The sequence below is a fragment of the Phocoena sinus genome, chromosome 9, assembly GCF_008692025.1.
Source record: "Phocoena sinus isolate mPhoSin1 chromosome 9, mPhoSin1.pri, whole genome shotgun sequence".
In the NCBI taxonomy this organism is placed as follows: domain Eukaryota; kingdom Metazoa; phylum Chordata; class Mammalia; order Artiodactyla; family Phocoenidae; genus Phocoena; species Phocoena sinus.
In genome coordinates this window covers 87,090,199-87,114,090 of record NC_045771.1, presented here as the reverse complement: position 1 = coordinate 87,114,090, position 23,892 = coordinate 87,090,199, and the positions used below count along the sequence as shown (strand labels likewise).

Here is a 23,892-nt window from a genome sequence, read left to right as displayed (position 1 = left end):
ATGAACCAGAGCATCTTATATCACTAAATACGTATTGGTAGAAAGAAACTTGCACCTCACAGAGTCAAGAGAAATTAAACTTTATTTCAACATTATTACAGATTGTAAAAGAATATGGAGATGTCGGCATTTATGTGTATTTAGCAGGATGCAGTGGTGAGTACACTTTTAGAATGGGAGAAGTTTTAACATTTTGGTTTTGTTTCTGTTTTTTAAATAACTGCATTTGGAAGTATTTTCCCTTAATTTTAGTTTTAGGTGAAAATGAAAATTATTCTGAAAATCTAAAGCTAGCTTTGAAAGTTGCCACTTACAGCACTCACATCCCTGGGTTACTTGGTGGTAGGCCTCCTGCACGGGAGTTGGAGGAAAGGAGCTAATAAACCATTGTTCAGGGCTGGTATATTTTTTTAGTAATTATTTATGTAATGGCTGCCATAAACATAGTTATATAAAATCATTTAGGTTTTTCCAGACAATGCCTGCTCTTTTTGTTTTAATATAAATTTTGGCTAAAACAGTGCTTGAAAATGAAATTCACATAAAGGCATCACTTTTCACCTACCGAAATAGCAAAAATTGAAAATGTTTGACAGCAGGCTCTGTAGGCTCACTGGGGGACAACAGGAACCCTCAGACATTGCTGGTGGGAGTGCAAACTGGAGCAGCCTCTGTGGAGGGCAGACAGGCATTTTCTTTCAAAATTACAAATGCATTTACCTTTAACCCAGCAAATCCAACAGTATGCTACACACATTCAAAGTAAGACATGTACGTGGTTAATGATCGTAGTACTGTCTCTAAGAACAAAACACTAGAAAATATTTAGTTGTCAAAAGGGACCAGTTAAATAAACTAGGGTACATTTACACCATAGAATAATACCATGTATGGTAAAAAATAATTTTTATTATATCATTTTAATATTTAAGCTATATGAAAGTGTTACTTTTTTAATGTTTAAGACTGACACCCAGAGTGTGGACTAATTTTCTTCTTTTTTATTTATTGTTTACTGATTTATTTTATTTATTCTTGGCTGCATCAGGTCTTAGTTGCAGGATCTTTCATTGCAGCACAACAGGCTTCTCTCTAGTTGTGGCGCGCAGGCTCCAGGGCACGTGGGCTCCGTAGTTTGTGGCACCCGGGCTCTCTAGCTGAGGCGCGCCAGCTCAGTAGTTCTGGTGGGTGGGCTTAGTTGCCCCACGGCATGTGGGATCTTAGTTCCCCGACCAGGGATTGAACCACGTCCCCTGTATTGGAAGGTGGAGTCTTTACCACTGGACCACCAGGGAAGTCCCTGGGCTAATTTTCCCTTCTTCTTTTATAGCACAAGTCGTGAGTGACCTCACTCGAAATCAATTCTTTGAAAATCCTGCCTTACTGGATCTGCTGTTCCACAGCATTCACGATGCAGTCTTAGGCAGCCAAGTTCGAGAGGCACTTGCCGAACAGGAGGCCACGGCTGCTCCTCCCCAGGAGGACTCTGAGCCCAACGCCACTCCGGAAGCTTAGACGAGGAGCTCAGCCTGCGATGGGGTATGAGCTTCTCGTGAAATTACTAACCTACACACTTTAAATAGTAGACACTAAATGTTTTTTTCCTAAGGGTAAATACTACTAGTAGGTAAATACTAGTAAATACAAGGCTTGATTTGGAGGGTGAATGACGCATAGCAAGATGTATCTTACTTGTATTTTTTTAATTGACTATTTCAAAGATATTATTAGCCTCTTGCCTGTCTTTATTGTGTAGTGACATTTCTGTTACTCTTTAGTATTATCTTTGTGAACTTAAAGAATTTATTTAAGTACTTTATCCACAAATCAGATACCCTGTCACCAGATGGGTAGTAGTTCTTTGCTTTTGTACTTGTTGATCTACAGACTTTCTGGAATCAGTTATCTCACAGAGGAGGCAAACCCACAATTTTCTAGAAGTTCTTCTTTTAAAATAACCATTTATTGTTACAGAAGCAATGTAGGTACATTGCAGAAAATTAGAAAATATAGACAAGCAAAAATAAGGAAAACATTACATTACCAGCAAAGATTATTGCTAACACCTTAATGCATGTCCTTCCAGATCTTTTTCTATCCATATATATTTACATCTTTTAACCAAAATAAGATCATACTCTACATAGTGTTCTGTGACCTGTTCTTTTCAGTCATCCATCTTTGCTTTCTCATTCTAGAACATGTTTACCTCAGACCATATTCAAACTTCCCCAATTGTCTCCACAGTTGTAGTTGGTTTATCCAAACTAGTATTCATTCTGTGACCTTACACTACAAATGGTCATGTCCCCCTAAGTCCCATAACTGTGTCTTAATCTAGCACTGTCCCTTTTTTGATGACATTGACTTGTTAAAGGGAGTTGGGGCAGTTGTCCTGTAGAATCCCATCTTGTGAGTGTGTCCACTCGCTTTTTCAAGGTGTTATTTAGTTTGTCCCTTTATTTCCTGAACTACCTATGATCTAGAAGTTATGTCTAACTAAAGGCTTCATGAATTTGAATAAAACATTTCTTGCTAGATGAGATACATGCATAGATGAGGCACGTGCTTCAAATCGCATCACAACAGAAAACAAGTAATATCTAGTTGACCTACCATTAATGATGCTAAAATAAATCACTTGGATTAATATGACAACCAATCCCCCAATTATATTTTCTCCTTTGTGACTAGTGAGTTATCTGTATGTGTTCCTTTGGCATTGAATGAATGCCCAGTTCTCCATTAGCCTTCACCCAGAGGTTTTAACGTCTAGTGTTAATCCGTGCCTAAAGCAGCAATTTATTAAGGTGTGTGAATTTTCTTTTCCAGTTCTTTCATTTCTTCTGCATTTATCAATTGGTGTTTCCGTGTAAAATACAGCTTTCCCTCAACTTGAATTATTTAGTCATCCTTAAATATAGTTCTTACTGGAAGGGCAGGTTAAATTATTTTTTTTCCATTTGGTTATCAACTTCAAAGTAAGGAGTTGGTTTAATAGATGGTGACGAATTAGGTTCTTTTTCCTTTTTCCTATAATTATACACTCATGAATTGTTGTAGTTTTAATGTGTTTCAGTGCATTATAGTTATTCTTTTTGGTGTTCAAATTGTCACACCTGTGGCCAGTAGGAGGCCCTAGAAGTTTTGTTGTTGTTGCTAAAACTGATTTACCACATATTTTAGAAAACTGACTCCTGGGTATAATTTAATACCTTCCTTCTAAATCCACAGAGTTAGTTAATTCTTCATCAAACTCAGTTTTAAGCCGATGAGTGAGTAAAATGCTGTTTGAAGCATTTTCTCTACAGTTGTTCAAAAGGAGTAGGGAGACCTTTAAGCCAGTTTGTCATCAGAAGTTCCTGCTCCTGTAATTCTAACCACCTGCTCACTCCAAATCACAGCACAAGTATTAGCCAACCTGCCTAAAGCCTCATCTGCTAAGATTTCCTGCTAATAGTTGTTGTTGTTTTTGTTTTTGTTTTACATGTTTCCTTATTGACTCCTTGTTTTAGTTTTCATGAAGAAAACACTTCCAGGGGAAAAGTGCATCAGGAAAGAAGTAGGTTAGCATGGGTCTAGTCCAAACCAAACCCTCTGGCTTGTTTGCTTTAAGTCTTATCGAGTTTCTCAGTGACTTTACTAATTTAATTCAGAGTAGACCCCCGCCCCTTTCTAATCAATACTTTATCTAGATCTAGAGTGAAATTAGATTTGCAGTCAGTCATTTCCTTTGCAATCATCAGATACATCTGCATTCTGATACAGACTGCCTTCTGAAAGAGCATGTAGTTATAGGACCTCAGCTTGTACTAGAAACTTTTATAAAAGGGCTTGTATCGTTTCAGCCATTAAAGTAGAACTTAAGGATTTTAAACAATATTATAAAATATTTTATTGCGTAATCTTTAGCACCAGTCTTCAATAAATGCTTTACACACAGCAGATATTCAAGTCCTGGTTATTGATAGATTGAAAGCAGTATACAAAGAAAGTACTTGTCTGTAGCTTACAAATCTGTATTTAACTTTGCTGTCCTTTAATTTTTAACCTATTTTGAATAGAATTCTACCATGTACATAAAAAGCATTTAAGTCTTACTGAGGGGTAATATGTTTTTGTTTTGGCATGCCTCTGATATCATAAGAATGTATTTCAAAATGTATTCTATCTATATGTAAATATTTTGGGATGTTTTACTTAGAGTTATTTCATACGGTGGGAAATTTCCTGAATCCTTTTACTTACAATCAAGTTTTGTCTCTACCTCCTTCTTTCCGGACCTTAAAATCTGCTAGTATATACCTTTCTATGTTTTTCAGCCCTGGTTCAAATTCAGATTCTTACTGCCCTATCCAAAAGGGCATAATCCACACTGATGTATTATAGGGACTAGACTAGCCTCATTTTATGGAAATATGGGAAAGCCCTATTTCCAGGAAGGCCCCATATAGTGATGTTGTCTTTCTCAAATCCTGTGCAACATGACCATGGTTGTTCTCCGTCTCATGACCGGATGGAATATGTTTGCAAACAGTTTTGAACCAGGGCCCAGGAAATTCCTCATTCAGGTCATAGACGCTGACTGTACCATCATATGGCAGCTGAGAGGGATCCCAAGGCCAATCTCACCTGCAGTGGGACTCAGAGAAACAGTGAAGGGTATGAATCCTCTGCAGGCTCTGGGAGAAGCATTTTGTAGTTTTCAGGTAACATCTAAAATATCCATGTGGTTTGATCCTGTATCCTTACCCGTTTCACAGAGAAAGGAGGTGTCTGCCTCCCAAGGTACATGTAGAGAAAATGAGACTGCCCTCCAGTGTGTGGAGAGGGTAGCAAACCCAGAGAATCTGCCCCAGAGTGGGTGGGTGTGTTGTCCTGTTTGGGGAGTGGGGGGCGAGGGGGTACCCTTGTGTGGGGCTGAGGGAAGGAAGTGTATGTGGTGAAGACGACTTTATTGTGTCTGCCCCTTTAATTAATTCAAATTCTAAAATCAAACACAAGTTCCTTGGTATGAGCCTGTATGCTTTAGTGAGTGCAGAAATGCTTTTGGTCCTTTTTTTCAGCAATGCTTTTAGGATTCAGTGTGTAGATCTTGATAACATGGTTTGAGTGCTGATAAAAGTTGGTTTGAGGACTGATAAAAGTGTTATCTAATTCTCCAAACATATAGCTAACCAAAATGTGTGCGGTGGTTTTGAAACCCCTCAAATCCCAGCAGCAAAACGTTCAAAAGCCAGGACTGCACCAGGTAACCTGCCTGCTTAACTGACTTGGATTTAAACAAGTTTGAGCGTCTCAAAAACCCACTTTGCCTTTAAAAAAGGCTTACCAGGGTTTTCATTGTACTGGTGTATAGCATTTCAGCTTTATGTAACAGATGAACCTGAGCTTTGTGAAAATTAAATTTTATAAATCTAATCACATTTTTAAAATGTTTTTTAAAAGTTTTTTTTAAAGGATCGCTACAGTATTTTTCTGAAGTCATAAACCCTTTGTATTGATTTATCAGCACGCTAATATGTGTAAACGTGTATGTCTGTACACACACATATACACGTGTTTATGCACACATACATATTTTAGGTGGAGGGAGTTACCAGTGAATGTGTATATTTTCTTTTTAAATGGGGTACAAACATGCTAATCTAGATAGCATTGATGCTATCTGCATACATATGCCTGGGTAGAAACACCCAGATTTTTCAGATAATTCATTGTGCATTGATTTGATGTGTGGCCAGTTAGATTTTCATCATGAAACAGAGATGTCAAGATTATTCACAGCCTATGACACGTTAGGCCTGAGTGAGCACCACATAACCAACTTGAGTTGTCTCACGTTGGTGCATCCGATGTATGTGGCAATATGAACAAGTGGTAAGACTGAAGGAGTATGTTCTAAATGCTTACGTTGATCAAAACAGCACAAAAACATACATCTTTAGTCATTCACTTATCAGCATAACCTGGAAATGGTTCGCTTTCATACCTCATGAAAGACTAGGGCAGGATTAGAAAAAAAATTTTCTCATCAAGTTCACAAAAATGAAGAGAAAGAAAGGATGTTGGTTGGATTTTATGAGTGAACAGCTTTATTCTGCTTTAAAACTTTCATATTTTAAATATTTCAGTGCAACACAGCATTTTCTATGTTGTCAGCTTTTTCTTTTGTGAGTTAAAATGTATCCATCTCTCACTATTTTGCATTACTTGTGAATACTGAACTACAATAAAAATATTCTTTATTGTGTTTGGGTCTCAGTGTTTGGCAGGGGCCTGGAAGGGGTAATTGTGGAAGAGGGGAGGGAATTTGGTGGTGGCTGTACAAGAAATCATTTTAAAGAGCTTTGTTTAAGATTCTAATAAAAACTTTTATTTTAGAAGTACCTCACTATAGACCCGAAGTCTAACGGGAGCTTTACTGAAATTTTAAACCATTAAATTATAATGGTTTAATAAACCATTAATTTATAAAATGAAAATAAGTACTTTTCTGTATAAAGCCAATTCCGGATTTTCTAAATGAGATTATTATATGTGTATGTTTTTCTTTTTGCTTTACTACTTCGCTAGTCATTAAAATCAACAATTCTTCTTGATTAATTTGAAATCAACTCAAATGGCAAAGCAAAACACATTACATCAGATGCTTCCTACACTTTAAACATAGTTTAGCCAAAGCTGCTTTATTCAACGTTGTAGGAAAAAACCTGTCGAAACACATGTGATCATGTGCCTGGATGGGCCATTGTGATGAGGGCAGAAGAGCATAATGGATGGGGACATCGGCGATGGAGCTGTCAAACTTGGACTTGAATCCCAGCTCTGCTACAAGGAAACGAGGTAGGAAAATTCTGCATCTGTTAAATCCACGTCACTGGGCAGATGGGAAGATAAAATGAGATAATATATGTACAGCACTCAACCAGCATATGCCTAGAACATATGTGGTCAAAGCAAGCACTTCACAATTTGGAACCTTTAAAAATGGTAGCAAGTCAAAAAACAGCTTTTCTGCCTAACAGCATTAGATATCACCCTTTATTGTACCACAGAGAAACGACATCTGAAAAAAAAGCATACAATTTTGAAAACCACTTATTTTGTGTGTGAAATGGTTATTAAGAAGTCTGTATAAGGTTAGGATTCCAATGAAAAGTGTTTTCACGAACACCTCCAGGGCTCAGTTGTATGTCATATAGCGCGGAGTAGCACTGAATTTGGCATAGGACTTGATGACCTTATTTACAGCTTCCAAGAAATCCTTCTCAGTAGCAATTTTTCGCCGTGCTCGGATGGCAAACATACCAGCTTCTGTGCAGACGCTTCTGATCTCAGCACCTTTCAAACAAAAAGAACAGGCTTAATTAAAGCAGCCCAAATAGACAGACCAGCAAATAGAAGCAAGACCTTTCTACCTACCAGTGCTATTTGGACACAGTCGTGCTAACAATTCAAATCTGATATCTCTTTCAACACTCATTGAACGGGCATGAATCTTAAAAATGTGAGTCCGACCCTAAAAATAGGGGAATTGACAAATATTAAACTGGAAAACAGCACAGGAAGAAAAAATTTAAAGAATCCCTTTTCTACCGTGAAATGATGTTCCCACCTCTAGATCAGGTAAGCTAAACTCAATCTTCCTGTCCAGTCTCCCGGGCCTCATCAGCGCGGGGTCCAGAGTGTCAGGTCTGTTTGTGGCCATCAGAACTTTAATGTTGCCTCGAGGATCAAACCCATCCAGCTGATTGATCAGTTCCAACATGGTCCTCTGCACTTCATTGTCACCCCCAGCACCATCGTCAAAACGAGCCCCTGAGAAGACAGGAGGAAAGACACTTTTCACATCTACTCAGAGCAGCACTCTGCGCAGTAAGTCTCAGCTCAGATCACACCCTCCAGCCCAAGGGAACCTCTCAGTTTTAAGCAAATCCTGTAAGAACAGCCTGATTTACACAAAACTAACGAGAAAAGGACTCATCATAGGTTGATTTAACATAGGTTCCTTTAAAGTATTTTTTTAAATCCTCTTTAAGGATTTTGGTTTAAGTCACTGAAGAACACCTCCATTCAACACAGTATACACCTGGACTAGGCAAAAGAATACATGCAAAATTAGCACTACAGTGGTATTTGAGTATATGTAAGAAAATGCCATACTCTTCTAAATTTCTCAAAACTGTCCTTAAAACTATGGCTAAATCCATAATACAGTAGAACTGTAACAGCTTACTATCACACTGATTTGGATATATTAGAATACTCTAGGTTAATGTCAATACTCTTCTTCATTTCAACCAAAATAGCACAAGAAGAGGCCTCCATCATATACATTTTTTCATTTTAAAATTGTATAAATACATACTGTTGTATTAATGCATTATGTACATTATAAAATACAAAAAACAGAAATTTTAAAAATGAGATTAAAATTAAATATGAAGGAAAGTACCAGTATTTTCTTCCTTCACCCTAATACTGTTTTATACAAAATCCGTTTTGGAAGCCACAGTTTCAGAGCATCCTGACATCATAAGGCTTATTCCAATGATACTACAAAAATGACTTCAGGGTCACAACACGGCATCTACAGACTGTGGTCAAATTATGGCCCTTGAACACTACCTACAGAATGTCCAAAGCCCACAACATCCATCCAGTCTAAAAGCAAGCCTTTAGGTATCCTAACCACAGTCCCCAAACAGTGTTACAGCATCCACTATATTTTTTAAGACTTTTCTTGTCACTGAGTTCATTAAATAACAACTGTCTGGTATCTGCAGCTAATAGGAACTATTACTCTTATAGACTGTAACAATAGCCAAGGCCTATAGAACAGTATACAGTTTTCAAAGTCAATCACATTTATGACTGACTTCAAACCTCTCAAAAACCCATGAAATAAACAAGGCTGGAATTATCATTTCTTTTATAAGAGGAGCAAACTGGGGCTCAGAGGTAGTTAAAATAACCTGTCTAGATTGCACAGCTAATACTGTATTTCATCAAATCTATGAAGCCAATAATGTTATTTTACGTACACTTTATGAAAAACTACCACCAATTAAATTATGCCCCAGTGCTTTCTGATCCGATTAAGTGAAGCTGTATCCCAAGTTAGGAATTGCTAAAGTGAAAATATGTGCCCTAGGAAAGAAACTGGGAAAGTTCAAAGATAAAGACTTTGAGAAATACCAATGCTATATATATAATGCTTCATCTTTCCTTTATGGTGTGGCCCTAAAGTTTATTAGATCCGTGACTTTGATGTGCTAAAGCTCATAAAAGAGTTGGAATTTAAAATTCTGTACAAGATTAATGTATCAGGGGAACTTTACACATACTACTACAGAATTCTCATGAAACCCAGTTGTAAAGTTCTCTGAGATACCATTCATACCTCCGATGGCATCAATTTCATCAAAGAAGATAAGGCAGGCTTTCTTTGTTCTGGCCATTTCAAAGAGCTCTCGAACCATTCGAGCCCCCTGATGAAAAAAAGTGTGAATTCAGAGTTGGTTTTAAAATCTTTTAAAATATAATAAGTTATACTGCAAACTTTTTAATATTCCTAACAGTATTCTCAACCATTATTACCTAAAGCTTTTTCAGAAAGACTGAAGTTTGTTACCTATTCCATCAAATTAATCTTATTAGCTTTAAAACAATATTAAGTAATTTCATGATTCTGTACCTATTAAATAGCCAATAACTTTAAGACCTGAAGAGGTCAAATTAACATGATTAAATAAAATAAAGGCACCATTTCAATCAATAAAACTTGAGGAAATAAAAGCATTTGATCCATCACTTGGCATTTCTGATCAATGAATTTGATTTGTAAGTTTTGATAACGGAATAAAAGTATCTCAACTCACGCAGATCCCTGTTCTAATTCTCATTGTAAGTATACTAATCATTAATGTTTCAGATATAATATATTCAGCCCTAGACTTACTCTCTAATGAAAAACACGTGTGTGTGTGTACATACATGTGTGTACATACACCCACACACATACACATAGACAATCTCTGTTCTCTTTCTCAGAACAACATAAAACACTGCCCCTGAAGTGAACACACTTTCGAATGCATTCACTGGGCATTACTGGGTTATTGATCTTACAAACCAAATCTGTAGAAAATGTCACCCTTCTGAGTAGGGAGCATACTGATTGATTAAAAATGTTCAGCAGTTTATTTCCAAATGACCGCACGGGAATGCTGGTGGCTTCTGGGCTTCTGACCTACTAATTACAATCCATCAATCAAAAAATTTCAGGTCTCTCTCAATCTTCAATGTGGAATTCCCATTTTAATTTCATCTATGCTTTATAAATCTTTCATAGAGCTACATATTCTTTGATTATTATCAATTTACTTTACCTCACCGACGTACTTCTGTACAAGTTCAGATCCAATAACTCGAATGAAGCAAGCATCGGTCCTATTAGCAACTGCCCGAGCACAGAGTGTCTTGCCTGTACCCGGTGGACCAAAGAGCAGCACACCCTTAGGAGGCTCGATGCCAAGGTTAACAAACCTCTCTGGCTGTGATGGAGACATGATTTTTACACTTATCAATTCTCTATAATAAAAACAAGACTACTTCTACATCAATATATTTAAACCAAAATTATTCAGTCCACAATTTATATACTTAATCTAAATAAGAATTTACTTATGAATAAGACATAAGATCTAAACTAGACTCATTAATACATAAGGCTGAATGGCTTTTAAAGGTATTTCTATTATCCAGGGTTAACAAAACACTTTTTTTCCCTAATTTTAAAAAATTACAGTGTTTAAAGAAGTATTGTCTCATATTTAATATTCTAGTTTTTTCCATTATCCCCCCAGGCTTAATTTGATTCAGTTAAAGCCCATTTCTTCTTGATAGCGTTAAAACACATTGTTTCTTCTACAACAACCTATTCTAAAGGTTACGCCTCAACCTCCCTTGTCACTCTAAATAGCAGATTCTTCTTTTTTTGAATAGGCTTGACGACTCAATCCTTTTACTTTCTCTTCTGGAACTTACCAGTTCTCCACACCTTTACCCTCTACCCCATCAAAAATTTTCATTTAGGAAAACATAAAATTTTAAAACTAATATATAGGCATAATTTTAGTGCACAGTACACAAAAGGCTCTCACACCTTTGTACAAAGAAATTTAAAAGGCAACAGACTCAACCACTTACATGAAGTAGTGGGGTTTCAACTACTTCTCGAAGTTTCTCAATTTGTTCCTTACAGCCACCCACATCACTATATGTAACATCAGGTTTTTCCTCCACCTAAGAGAGGGATGAAAATGTACAACATAGAGCCACACGCTTTTGCATACTAATCCAAGTGTTCTATCCAGTAGAGCAGACCCAATACCCTAAAAGAAAAATCAGATTTACAGCAAGTAAGAATTTTAATAAAAATGGAATATACTGCCCAGTGTCCTAGACCCACTTGCTATGACACTAAGTGAGAGACAAACTACTAAAATAAAGACCGATAAAGACTTTCTCATCTGAAAAATTGTTTTAAAAATTTTGGCAACTCTTCAATACATACCCACATATTAATATTTTATTAGTTAAAAAGTTTCAACTTTTTTTGAGATGGATGCAATTAGTCATGCCATTCCTTTTCCCTCTCGTGGTTTCTTACCTGCATCATGGTAACTGTTGGGTCAATCTTAGGAGGCAGTGGAATGTGAATCTGATACTTATTTCTGTCCACACTAAGGAAGTAAAAAAGAGCCTCACCAATACATTCAAAAAATTTACTGAGTGAATTATCATGTGTTCTATATACATTATTTACATTAACTCACTTAATCCTCATAACCATCCTAGAGCAAGTGCTTCCTCCTCCTATACCATGTTACCTTAAATAGACTGGCAAACTCAACTCTACAATTTTGTACTTAGTTTGATCATGACATTTGAGGCCATAAAAGGCCAAGTGGGGGTGGGGAGGTCAGGAAACAGATGCAGCAGCAGCAAGGCTGTCCAACTGCAGCCCTCTCCTAGGTTACCCCGGTATTCCATGGCACCCAGTTCACCCATTCAAAGGCAAGCCAAGGGTGTGAATGTGACATGGCATCTTCAATGAAAGACGAGTATTTACTGCAAATAGAAATCTTACCCAACTCTCATCCCTTCTTCAATGTCAGTAGGTGCAACCTGATCACTGAGGTCCACCACAAACTTGGCAAACTGCTTCACATTGATAATGTACTTCGGGTCCTCCGAATCAGCATTGATTATCTTTGTGCATCTAACATGGCAAAAGGCTTGATTAGAGTAAGGAACCTGAACCATTAATAATGAATTCAAGTAACTAGATTCTCCCCTAGGTATGCAGTACACGAATAAGCAGGTGTAAACTAGAACTGCAGAAACTGGGCCACTGTTAAGGATCCTTCTCTACAGAATATGCTCAATCCCAAGGGTCTGCTCAACTTTAGCCAAGCCATAAAAATTTCAAAAGATACATTCCCCTGGAAAATTAAACCCAAATATTTCATCATTAAGAAGTTCTCTTTACCAAGGGGGAAAAGTGGCGGGGAGGCGGGATGGTGGTGTGATGAATTGGGAGACTGGGATTGACATGTATACACTAATATGTATAAAATAGATAACTAATAAGAACCTGCTGTATAAAAAAAACAAAAACAAATGCTCAACTACAAAAAAAAAGTTCTTTCTTGATTTTCATAACTATATGGCTTTATTAGTAATACTCCTCTATATCTTCAGGTATTCTCCTTTTTATTTTTCCTATAAAAAGACAGTCATCTTGTCTTACGTCAAGTAATAAATATGTTCATTCTTTCCTGAGTTTATACTTCAAATCAATTATTACTGTTGCTGTTTTTCACTTAAATATATTCTTTTCCTGTGGGTTGTGGTGAAGGCGAATCTGAAACCCCACATACATCACAGTAGGAGGTAGTCTACTGCCTATTTTCTATGCTATCTTCCTACAGAAGAAACCCAAAAACAAAAAACAGAACTCATATTGGAAAGAGCTTATATCATAAGCTGTAGCAACAAATACAGGGAAATACAAAATAGTCTCTGGCGTGTGCATATAGGTAGAGCTAAGAGTAAGGTAAAGAATTCTTTGTCCTTGCAGCATAAATTGTGGACAGGATTCCATTTTCTGTTATTGGAAAAGGTCTACCAGGGAAGTAGAATTTTATATATAGAAAGTATCTATCACGACTTTATCTGACAGACCCTGCCAACAGTGTTGCACAGATAGGGATTTTTTTAATTCTCAGCTGAAAAAGTATATATACAGGGACCTCAACTTGCAGAACTTTAAATAAGGACCTTTGAAAACCTGCTCATCCTTAAAAGCAAAGAGAACACTGGCAAAAACATTGAAAATCAACATTTTCAGAACTCAAACTATAGGTTTGTAACAATCCAAAGAATGTTTATTCAAAAAAAGAGAAAAGGGCTGAATCCTGGTAAGAACAGCGAGCATTTTGCGTTTAAATTCGCCTTCATCCCATAGCCCTCTCCCCAGCTCTGCACAAGACTTGAAAGCCAACGGCCTCACAGCCGTGGTAGATGTGAAAACAAGCAGCCTTCCTGGGGGAAGGCAGGGACAAAGAACTGGAGCTCCCCAAAAGCCCAACCCCAGAGAACTATTTGACCTGTCTGGCAGCTAGCTGAAAAGCTCCATTCTCAGGACTTGCTTTTATTTGACCAGACTCAGAGCTCACTGTCTACACACCCCCTGCCCACAGGACATTTACTGGAAACAATCGGTGGCAATTGTTTAACATCAACTGTCTGAGATGGCATTTACCAGTTGGGGCTAACGAGGCTGACCAAAAACACTTCAAAGAAAAAAACAGCAAGGAACAGCAACAGTAACAAATCCTGGGGATAGGGGAAATCTGAGTTCCAGAACTGACGTTATTTAAAATGTCCAGTTTCTATCAAAAAATTATGAGACACAAAAAGAAATAAAATATGGCCCATACATAGGGAAAAAAGTCCATAGAAACTGTCCTTGAGAAAGCCTAGACATTGGTCTTACTAAACAAAAACTTTCATCAGTGTCATAAATATTTTTTTTAAAAACCAAAGGAAACCATGTCTAAAGAATTAATGGGAGGTATGAGAACAATGTCTCACCAGAGAGTATCAACGAAGAGAGAAATTAGACTGGAATATAATTACGCTATTAAAAAAAAAAAAGATGTTCTGATACAAGCTACAACATGTATGAAGCTTAAAACACTACGCTAAGCTAAAGAAGCCAGAAAAAGGTCATGCCTTGTATGATTACATTTATATGAAATGTCCAGGATAGGCAAATCCATAGAGACAGGAAGTAGATGAGTGGTTGCCAGGGGCCAGTGAGAGAGGGGAACAGGGACAGTTAATAGGTACGGGGTTTCTTTTGGAGGTGATGAAAATATTCTGGAGAGTAAAACAAAGTGTCAAGAAATGCTGGGGCAAGGGGTAGGGTGGTGGTAACTTCACTGAAAATGAGAGTGTGGAGGTGAGAGGGGAAGGGTGATTAAACATAAGTGAACCTGCCACTGACATTCCCTAGCCCTCTATCTCCACTGTTCTTCCAAAATATTGGAGATTGGAGACAACATGAGACTGAAGACAACTTCTCTGGGAAGAGTGACCATCCAAATGAAAGATCTAAAGACACTGACCCTGAAGGCTCCCCAACTAAACATTCAACCGTATAAGCTACAGTGAAGCCTAAGATAGACATGCCTCACTATTGAATCTAGAGCTTCTATCAGCTTTTTGGTCTCCCACTAAACAAAAGCACAAAGTAAGATTACCAGACATCTAACATAAAAGACAGACACCAAGCAAGCAAAGAGGAAAAAAGCATCTTAGAGGAAACAGAAACCTTCCAGTTATCCTTAACTTCCTTAGACGTTGACAGCATATTACAACCATGATATGAGAACAGGACAACACAACATATACACTGAAAGAAAGAAAAGCTCTTGGAAATTAAAAACTTAAGTGAGAGGGAAAAAAAATCAATACATAGACTCAAAGTTAAGAAAATCTAACAAAAAGACAAAATGAGAAAAGCAGGAGAGAAAGATTAGCATTTCCAGGAGGTCCAATATTCCTGTAACACAAGTCCAGAACAGAGGACCAAGAAAATGGAAAGAAACTATTTACAAATAAATAGCTTCAAGAAAATGTGCACACTGAAGGACATGAGAGCGCAGCACCACTGCTGAAAACACACCAACACCAAGGCACGAAGCCATGGAATTTCAGAACACTGAGAACAAGGGAAGAGCCTACAACTTTCAGAGGAAGAAAAGGTCACATACATAGGACTGGGAATCGGAATGGCTTCAGACTAACACCACCGGGAGGCAGAGGACAATGTAACGATGCCTTCAAAATTCTGAAGGAGAAGAATTTTCTATCAGCCAAGATATTTCCAGACATACGTGGTCTCATATGGTACCTCCCAAATGACCCTTTCAGGAAGCTACCAGAGAATACAGGCCACCGAGTGAGGGTGTAAATAAATCAGAAAGAGAAACTCGTGATACACGAGCAACAGGAGAGTCAAAGGGAACCTCCAGGGTACGAAGTCACAGGATGCTCGTGATTCAGCAGGCGTGCAGGCAACCAGTCCAGACTGAAGCAGGTCAGAAAGCGCTGGGAAAGGCTTGCTCAGGAAGATGAACCTGAGAGAATACGTGATGCAGCTGCTGCACCTGAGGTACACGTGAGAAAACCTGACGGACCTAAGGCATCTGAAGAATAACTGAGATGACCGCGAAAAACCGGGGGCGGGGCGGGAGGGTTGAGTTAGTAATATACATAGACAACAAGGCAAATGAAAAAACGAGACAGTTAGGGCAAGGAAAACAAAGTGGTAGAAGAAAGGAAAAGTAATCACAGTTTACCAATGGCTCTTTGTGAATAGGGTTTACTTAGCCATAATTATGAAAACACTAAATGCGGATCTAACCAAAATTTTAATATAATTACATTATGAGGCCATAAGGATGGGAAGGGCATGTCTTTGGGACGAAGGTAGAGGAAACAAAGCAAAACAAAATCCTCATCTTTCATGGTGGGAAAACCAATAAGCACCACCTGAAACTAAAAAATCAAGAAGTGAGCTACAATATACAAAACTTGACGCTATCCATTAGAAATAGAAAGGCAGAAACCAAAATAACCACCTAAAAGTTTTGAAAATAGGTGCCTCTAGTAAAGAGGAATTAGGAGAAACTGTTGTCATAGAACTATTTAACTCTTTAAAACCATGATAAAACTAAAAAGCAAATAAATGAAAGCATGGAAAGACAGAAAAAGGAAAGGAGGATAAGATGAAAGAAAAATAACCTGTAACTGTATTAAAGAGGCAAAATTAAAACAAAACTTTCAATAATGAGAATAAAACACAGGAGAACATGTTTATAATCTTGGACTGGGCTAGGCCTTTCTAAGCAACATTAAAACCCAAAAGGTATAATGAAAAAGCTAATATATTTTATTTACCTCCTAAAAAGTTAAAACAGTACAACAAAAAGTACTGAGAAGTTAAAAGTCAAGTGAGAGACTGAGAAAAAATATTTGTAACATATTTAAGAAAAGATTAACATGTACAATATATGAAGCATTCCTAAAAATTAACAAGAAACAATCCAATGGAACAAAACATGAATGGTCAAAAAACTACAAATGTTTAATAAGTATAAGAAGTAGCTATCATATTACTAATCAGCATGACACAAATTAAAGTGAATTGTTTTTTTTTAATTTTTTTGCCCAAATGGCAGAAGTTTAAAAATCAATAATCACATATCTTACATTGATCAGGCAAATACGCATTTCCCTCAAAACCTTTGGGTAAGAATGTAGACTGGCCAAACCACTTTTTTTGGGTTTGCCATTTGGTAAATGCCTCTGTCCCCATAATTCCACTTCTAGTAAGCTATACTATAGAAATGTATGCACATATGTAGAGAAATATTTAACATGCGTGTTCAGTCCAGCACTGTTATCATAACAGAAATTGCAAACAACCTAAACACCTATAGAATATTATGTAATTTTTAAAAAACAAGAGAAACAAGAAATTGAAAAGGTACATCTGGGCTTCCCTGGTGGCGCAGTGGTTAAAAATCCGCCTGCCAATGCAGGGGACATGGGTTTAAGCCCTGGTCTGGGAAGATCCCACATGCTGAGGAGCAACTAAGCCCGTGTGCCACAACTACTGAGCCTGCGCTCTAAAGCCCGCGTGCCACAACTACTGAAGCCCATGTGCTGCAACTACTGAAGCCCGTGCGCCTAGAGCCCGTGCTCCACAACAAGAGAAGCCACCGCAGTGAGAAGCCCGCGTGCCGCATCGAAGAGTAGCTCCCACTCACCACAACTAGAGAAAGCCCGCACACAGCAATGAAGACCCAGCGCAGCCAAAAATAAATTTAAAAAAAAGGTACATCTATAACAAAGACAATGAAAGATTTCTAAAATATGTAGTTATATCTAAAAAGAAAACAGGATGTTTCTTTGTATGTAAATATATACGTGAAAACGCACTGGAGGATTAAGAGGACCAAATTATTTTCAGTAGTTAGATGGGAAGGAAGGTTTTCATATTTTGTTCTGTATCTTCCTGTATCATTTGAATCTTTTATATGATTACATCTTCACCTATTTCTTAAATAATTGTTTAAAGTATAAAGTTTTAACCCCAGATACTTTTCGAGAAAGCTGAATTTACTTGGAATATGGCATAAAAATTCTTTACGAACTATTATTACATTATACCCAAGGCTTGAAAAAGTACCTGAAAGTACAGATAAAAATAAATTTCCACAGAGCACACTATGCGTACCTCGCAACCTGCAAAGGCTGTTCACTCTGGAGGGTTTGCTTATCCGCAGCCAAATCCCACAGTGCTGGTGGGGCCAGGCCAGTGTCAGACTCTTTAATACCTACGTAAAGAAAGATTACAAAATTCACTGGACTGTAATGCAAGCTTTCTCACCCCAGCACCACTACCATTCTGGACTGAATAATTTGCTGTGGGGGGCATCCTGTGCATTCCAGGATGGTTAGGAGCGTCCCCGGCCTCTAGCCACTAATCACTAGCACCACCTCCCCTTTAAGTTGGGAGAATCAAGAATGAGTTTAGATGCTGCCGAATGTCCTAGGGGGATGACCCCAGTTGAAAACCACGGCCCTAAAGTAGTCACAGGCCAAAAATGTGATGTGATGTCATATTTGACTTTTTTTTGTGCAAGTCAAATACTAACAATATAAAACTTCACCACTCAAGTTCCCAAAAAGAAAAGTTTCCGACTACTAGGCCATAGCCCACTTACTTCAAGCAGTACCATGTGAGATCATATTTTTATTCAAGAAGAAATTCTGACTTGTTTATTATAGTCAACTGAACTTGGCTTTGACCAACAGAAACAATACTTGCTTAAAGGATGATGTTTCTTAATTGCTTAAGCATTAAACTTTCTTGTAAAAGGAAATGAAAAGAGATTATTAAATGAGATCCAATTTCTTAACAGATAGGAAGGATAATTTTTTAAAGTCTGTGATTCATGGAAGAGTGACATTGGTATTTCAGCTCCTTTGATATAATCAAACCATTACCCATAAAGAGGGGAAACAGAAATAAAAAATATACATACCCGTGAGCTCATTAATTTTCTTGAGAAGTTGTTGAATGTCATCTTCAACCTGTTTGATTTGCCTAGAGTAAGTGCTCTGGCCCTAGGAGTTAAAGTCAGTTTAATTAGAATATCAGGATACCAACAATGTATTAAACTATAAACAAAAACTTTTACACTTGTAATAGCTATTATTGTCCTAAAGCTTGTGAAATGAGAGTAGAGAGAGGGAATCTATCATTTTCAGAACTATTCCTGAACCAATATATTCCCCTAAACAGGCAGCAAACCATTATGCAAGGTAACAAATGAAAATCATGACTAAAATTATCTAAAATTCAAGTCCATTTCTATGCATTAAAACGTACCATTTCAGATCTAATTCATTTTCATACGTTTTAAATATAGTAAATATTTCTAAATATAGTAAATTATTTCAAATATCTTTCAATATAGTACCGCACTTTAATTACAAATAGTACAGAGATAATGTATAAGCTTGGACACACTGAGTATTTACTCTTTGATCTATTCTAAATAGAAACTGTAGGTAGATAACTTTTTATCAGTGAAGATTAAACAGCTGGACAGTCTCTTCCAACTATTCTGGAAGGCCAATACCAACAAGAGTCCTTATTTCAACACAAAACATCTATATTTTGTAGACACTGAAAGGACTTACATAAGTTTTCAGCAAGGCAATATCCCCCTCATCCAGAGCTAAAGGAAAAAAGATAATACATGAATTCAAACAAAAGAAACTAGAGCTTACAATTCTTTTCTGTTCAATTCAGATCGCATTGAGTGAGAAAAACTGTGAAAAGTTGTAATGATATAAACACAACCATCAGATAGTTCCTGGACTCAAGGAACTTTTATCTAACTGGGTGAAGGCAGATTTTAAAAAGTACATAACATAGCTTCAAAGTGATATGACATAACAAGAACACGGAGCCCAAAGAACAGACTTTGAGATTCAAAACGACCTCAGCACGAGTCCCAGCAAGATCATGCATTTGCTAAGTAACCCTGGAAAAACCATTTAAGTTCTCTGAGCATCAGTCTTCTCACCTGGAAAATTGTTAGCCTCAATGTTGCTCTAAAGATCAAGTAAGACATGGATGAAGAAGCGCAGAAAATGCTACACACATTAGTCATAACTGTATCCAAGGGATACATTTGTTAATATATTTATACAATTATAACTTACCCAGAGAAATACCCAGATGAAATGTTACATCTCTGTGACTGAATTTTACACTAGGTGACTGAGTACCTCTTTCAAGGGAAAAGAGTGAGATGAAAGTGGAGAGGAAATGCTCCTTCTCTGAGGGGTGGGTGGATATTAAGAAGAAAGGGTGCTAGGAGAGGTTGAAGTTGTTTAGGAAGGAAAGACAACAAAAATTCACCATAAGAATGTTTTAAAATAGCCTATAAGGAACAAAAGAAAACAGCATAAAGATGAGGCTTTTACAAAAGGGGCTACTGGGAAGAAATCAAGAACGAACGTGCTGCGGGGAAAGGGTCAAGTGGTATAGTCTCTAAGGAGAGTAACCCAGCAGTGTCTATAAAAATTACAACTTCATTTCTAAAATTTACCCTACAGCTTGTGTTTGTGCATGTAGTAAAGAGTTATATTAACAAGGTTATTCATTCGTATAATGTCCATCAATAATGATTATTACTGAACACCCAATCATTTGGGATACTATACAGACCACACTGACTCTACATAATGATATGAACTTATATCATATCATTAAAATTTTTTAAAAAGCAAGATGTACAGCATGTTATATTTATGTAAAAAAAAAGGAATATACAAACAAACTTGCTTGAATGTACACAGAAAATGCCTAGAAAGATGAGGCAAAACGGCAACATCAGTTGCCTCCGTGGATAAGAGGTGGCCGGGGTCAAGGATGAGACACTTTTCCATTTATCTTTTCCGCTTTCGTGTTTTGAATCATGTGAATGAATTATCTAGTCAAAGGAATGTTTTTTAAAAAAGAAAATTATGTCTCAGGATCCTGGCTATACAGTGATAACAACAGCAAGCTGTCATTTGAGGGGGAGGAGGGACAGCAAAGAGGGTCCAGGCGACCAAGCACCGCCACGCGGGGAACTTTTCAAGGCCTGCAAGGCCAAGCGGGGCGCGTGACTCCTTCAAGACCTGAGAGCTGAATGTGAATAAAAATTTCGATCAGCGAGAGATGAACACAGGACGCGGGGCTGGTAGAGGGGAGACGGAGAGGACAGGCCGGTCAACCCGTCTGCAGCACCAGACTCAAATCGCTAGCGGCACAAAAGCGACAGAGCGCCGAGCAGGAATCCAACCCCCCCCATCCCGGACCCCGGGCCAAGATGGTCCTGCCCCGGCCCGGAGCTCCTGCCTACGTCAACTGACCTCGGATGGGCTTGTCTTCTTTCTCATCTTCTTTGGTTTTCCGCTGATCTGCACCGAGGTAATCCGGCATTTTAGGAGATCCAAGAACCTCAGCTTGCTGGGTGATTACACAGCACCTTCCTCGCTTCCGGTGGCGCTCCTGCCTTTCCCTTCCTCACCGGAAATAAGGCCGGCTTCGCGGGCCCTTTTGCCCCAGAAACGGGCGGAAGAACGCCACGGAGGACAGGCCCTGCGGCGGGAGAGCAGCGAAGGGGAGTGAGAAGGTTTCGCTGTTAGGAGGGAACGTCGCTCTCCCTTAGCCCCTCACCGTGGCGAGTTCCCAGAGCAACAGATTGCAAGATCAACTCAGGCTCAGGTCGCTGAGTTTAAATCCTGCTTTAGTCATTTAAACTCTGTACCCTTGGGTAACTTCTTTAATCTCTGTGCTTTAATTTTCCCCTTGACCTCACAGCATTGTGGATGCATTAAATAACAGTGTTTGTAAAGTACCTGGCTTATTCGATACGCAATGAGTAGTGACTAGATTTATACATAGAGTGAAGGTAAATAGAAGTTGTTCACTAATTTGACACTAACAAGGGATGAGGAGGTAAATGGTTTCCATGTTTGACCCTGCTGCCAAAGAATGGTACCATCTTCAGATACAGGAGAGCCAGAGAAGAGAGCAGGTTTTGAAAGAAATGAATTCGGGAGACGAGGAATGGAAGAGAGCAGTTAGACAATTGTAGAAGTTAGAAATGAAAAAAAAAAAAAAAAAAAGCCTGACCTTTCTGTACCCAGTCAGCAGTGAAAAGGCAACCTACAGAATGAGACAAAATATTTGTAAGTCATATATCTGATAAGGGGCTAATATCCAGAATATATAAAAACTAAAACGGGAATTCCCTGGCGGTCCAGAGGTTAGAACTCAGAGCTTTCACTGCAGGGGCCCAGGTTCAATCCCTGGATGGGGAGCTAAGATCCCACAAGCCTGTGGAGCCGCCAAGAAAGAAAGAACTAAAACTCAATAACAAAACACAACCCAATTTTTTAACTGGACAATGTACTTGAATGGACATCTGTCCCAAGAAGTTATACAAATGGTCAAGAAGCACATGGAAAGACGCTCAGCTTCACTAGGCCCTGGGGAAATGCACATCAAAACCATGAAATACCACCTCATACTTGTTAGAATGGCTATTATCAAAAAAAAAAAAAAAAGTGTTGGTGAGGACGTGGAGAAAATGGAAACCTTGTGCACTGCTGGTGGAAATGTAAAACGATGCAACCACTGTGGAAAACAGTATGGCAGTACCTCAAAAAATTAAAAATAGAATTATCAAATAACCCAGCAATTCCAGTTCTGGGTATATACACACAAGAATTGAAAGCAGGGTCTCAAAGAGAAATTTGTACCTCATATGTTCATATGTTCATAGCAACATTATTCACTATGGCCAAAAGGTGGAAGCAACCACCTATGAATGGATAAATAAAATGTACATACAATGGAATATTATTCAGCCTTAAAAACAAGAATTCTGGCACACACTGCAATTGTGAAGACATTATGCTAAGGGAATAAGTCAGTGACAAGAAGACAAATAGTGTATGATTCCACTTATATGAGGTACCTATAGTAGTCAAATTCACAGAGATAGAAAGTTGAATGATGGTTGCTAGGGACTGAGGGGCGGTGGAAATGGGGAGTTTAACGCATATAAGAGTTTCAGTTTTGCAAGATGAAAAGAGTTCTGGATATTGGTTGCACAACAGAGTGAATGTACTTAGCACCACTGAACTGCACAGTTTCAAGTGGTTACGATGAGAATTTTATGTTATGAGTATTTTACCACAATTAAAAAAAAATAACCTTCATGCTCTTAGAGCTTATGGTGAGAATAATTGGGATAGGTGTGAGAAAAGATTAAGAAAGTGGAGTCAGGTTACCTTGACCCTTAGAGCTTGTTTTAACAGTGGCTACAGGTCAGGAAGAGTTTTAGGGTGAGATAATTAGTTTAGTGTTTGAAATGTCAGTTTTGAAGTAACAGTTTTGTCATGCGGCAGATACACAGGCCAATTCAATGTATTTAACAGTGAAAATATAATTCCTAGATAATAATTTACTAATTTCTGGGTCTCTTTGCAGAAGAGTGGCACATCAGTTCTTCTCTTTTGCACAACCTATTCCAGATAACTCTGTGTGGGGTGGAGGGTGGGAGGTGGAGTCTGTGAATTTCCACCCACTGATTTCTTTTTGCTAATTCTTGCATTTGACCTCAGTCCTAGAAGGAATCATACAGGAGAAGTATAATTAATTTTATTAAACAATTAAACAATAGAGTCCTGTAATTGGGAATATCTTGAAAGAAAACTTCATGCTGCTAGAGCAGGGTAAAATGATTGCTGGCCTTGGATTAGAATCTAATACTACAGAGGGGTTTCTTCTGCAAATGATATGGGTATTAAATGCGATAGCCCAGGTAAATTAGTAATAGCACAAACATTAGCTCCTATTAATATTTAGGTAAACACAAACGCATTACAGGTTTATGTACAGAATTCTCTATGAATGTATAGACTGTTACTGTCAATACTAATTCATACACATCTCACTTTCTATTTATACAAGTACAGCTACTACTAAAATCAACGGTTCAGTTCAAACTAATAAAGTAGTAGTTAACTTAAAAAGGAAAAGAAGGGCTTCCCTGGTGGCGCAGTGGTTGAGAGTCCTCCTGCCGATGCAGGGGACACGGGTTCCTGCCCCGGTCCGGGAAGATCCCTCATGCCATGGCCCGTGAGCCATGGCCGCTGAGCCTGCGCGTCCGGAGC

At 38.1% G+C, this 23,892-nt stretch overlaps 2 protein-coding genes across 2 annotated transcripts in view; one reads left to right on the top strand and one right to left on the bottom strand.

The window, feature by feature from the left end:
* Positions 1–4,870, top strand: part of SLC26A5 (solute carrier family 26 member 5) — a 55,807-nt gene extending 50,937 nt beyond the window's left edge. The window contains 2 exon segments of the mRNA XM_032644084.1: positions 102–156; positions 1,331–4,870. Of these exon segments, the coding sequence (XP_032499975.1) occupies positions 102–156; positions 1,331–1,515 (240 nt within the window). The 3' untranslated portion in view covers positions 1,516–4,870.
* Positions 4,871–6,072: 1,202 nt separating this feature from the next.
* Positions 6,073–23,886, bottom strand: PSMC2 (proteasome 26S subunit, ATPase 2). The gene is made up of 13 exons (XM_032644083.1): positions 21,845–23,886; positions 21,079–21,307; positions 19,354–19,391; positions 18,693–18,774; positions 17,882–17,981; positions 12,158–12,289; positions 11,678–11,750; positions 11,215–11,310; positions 10,395–10,559; positions 9,407–9,494; positions 7,619–7,821; positions 7,426–7,522; positions 6,073–7,344 (listed from the first exon to the last, which is right to left on the bottom strand). The coding sequence occupies exons 2-13, from the start codon at positions 21,146–21,148 to the stop codon at positions 7,187–7,189; spliced, it is 1,302 nt and encodes a 433-aa protein (XP_032499974.1). The 5' UTR covers positions 21,149–21,307; positions 21,845–23,886; the 3' UTR covers positions 6,073–7,186.
* Between the last annotated feature and the right edge of the window lie 6 nt (positions 23,887–23,892).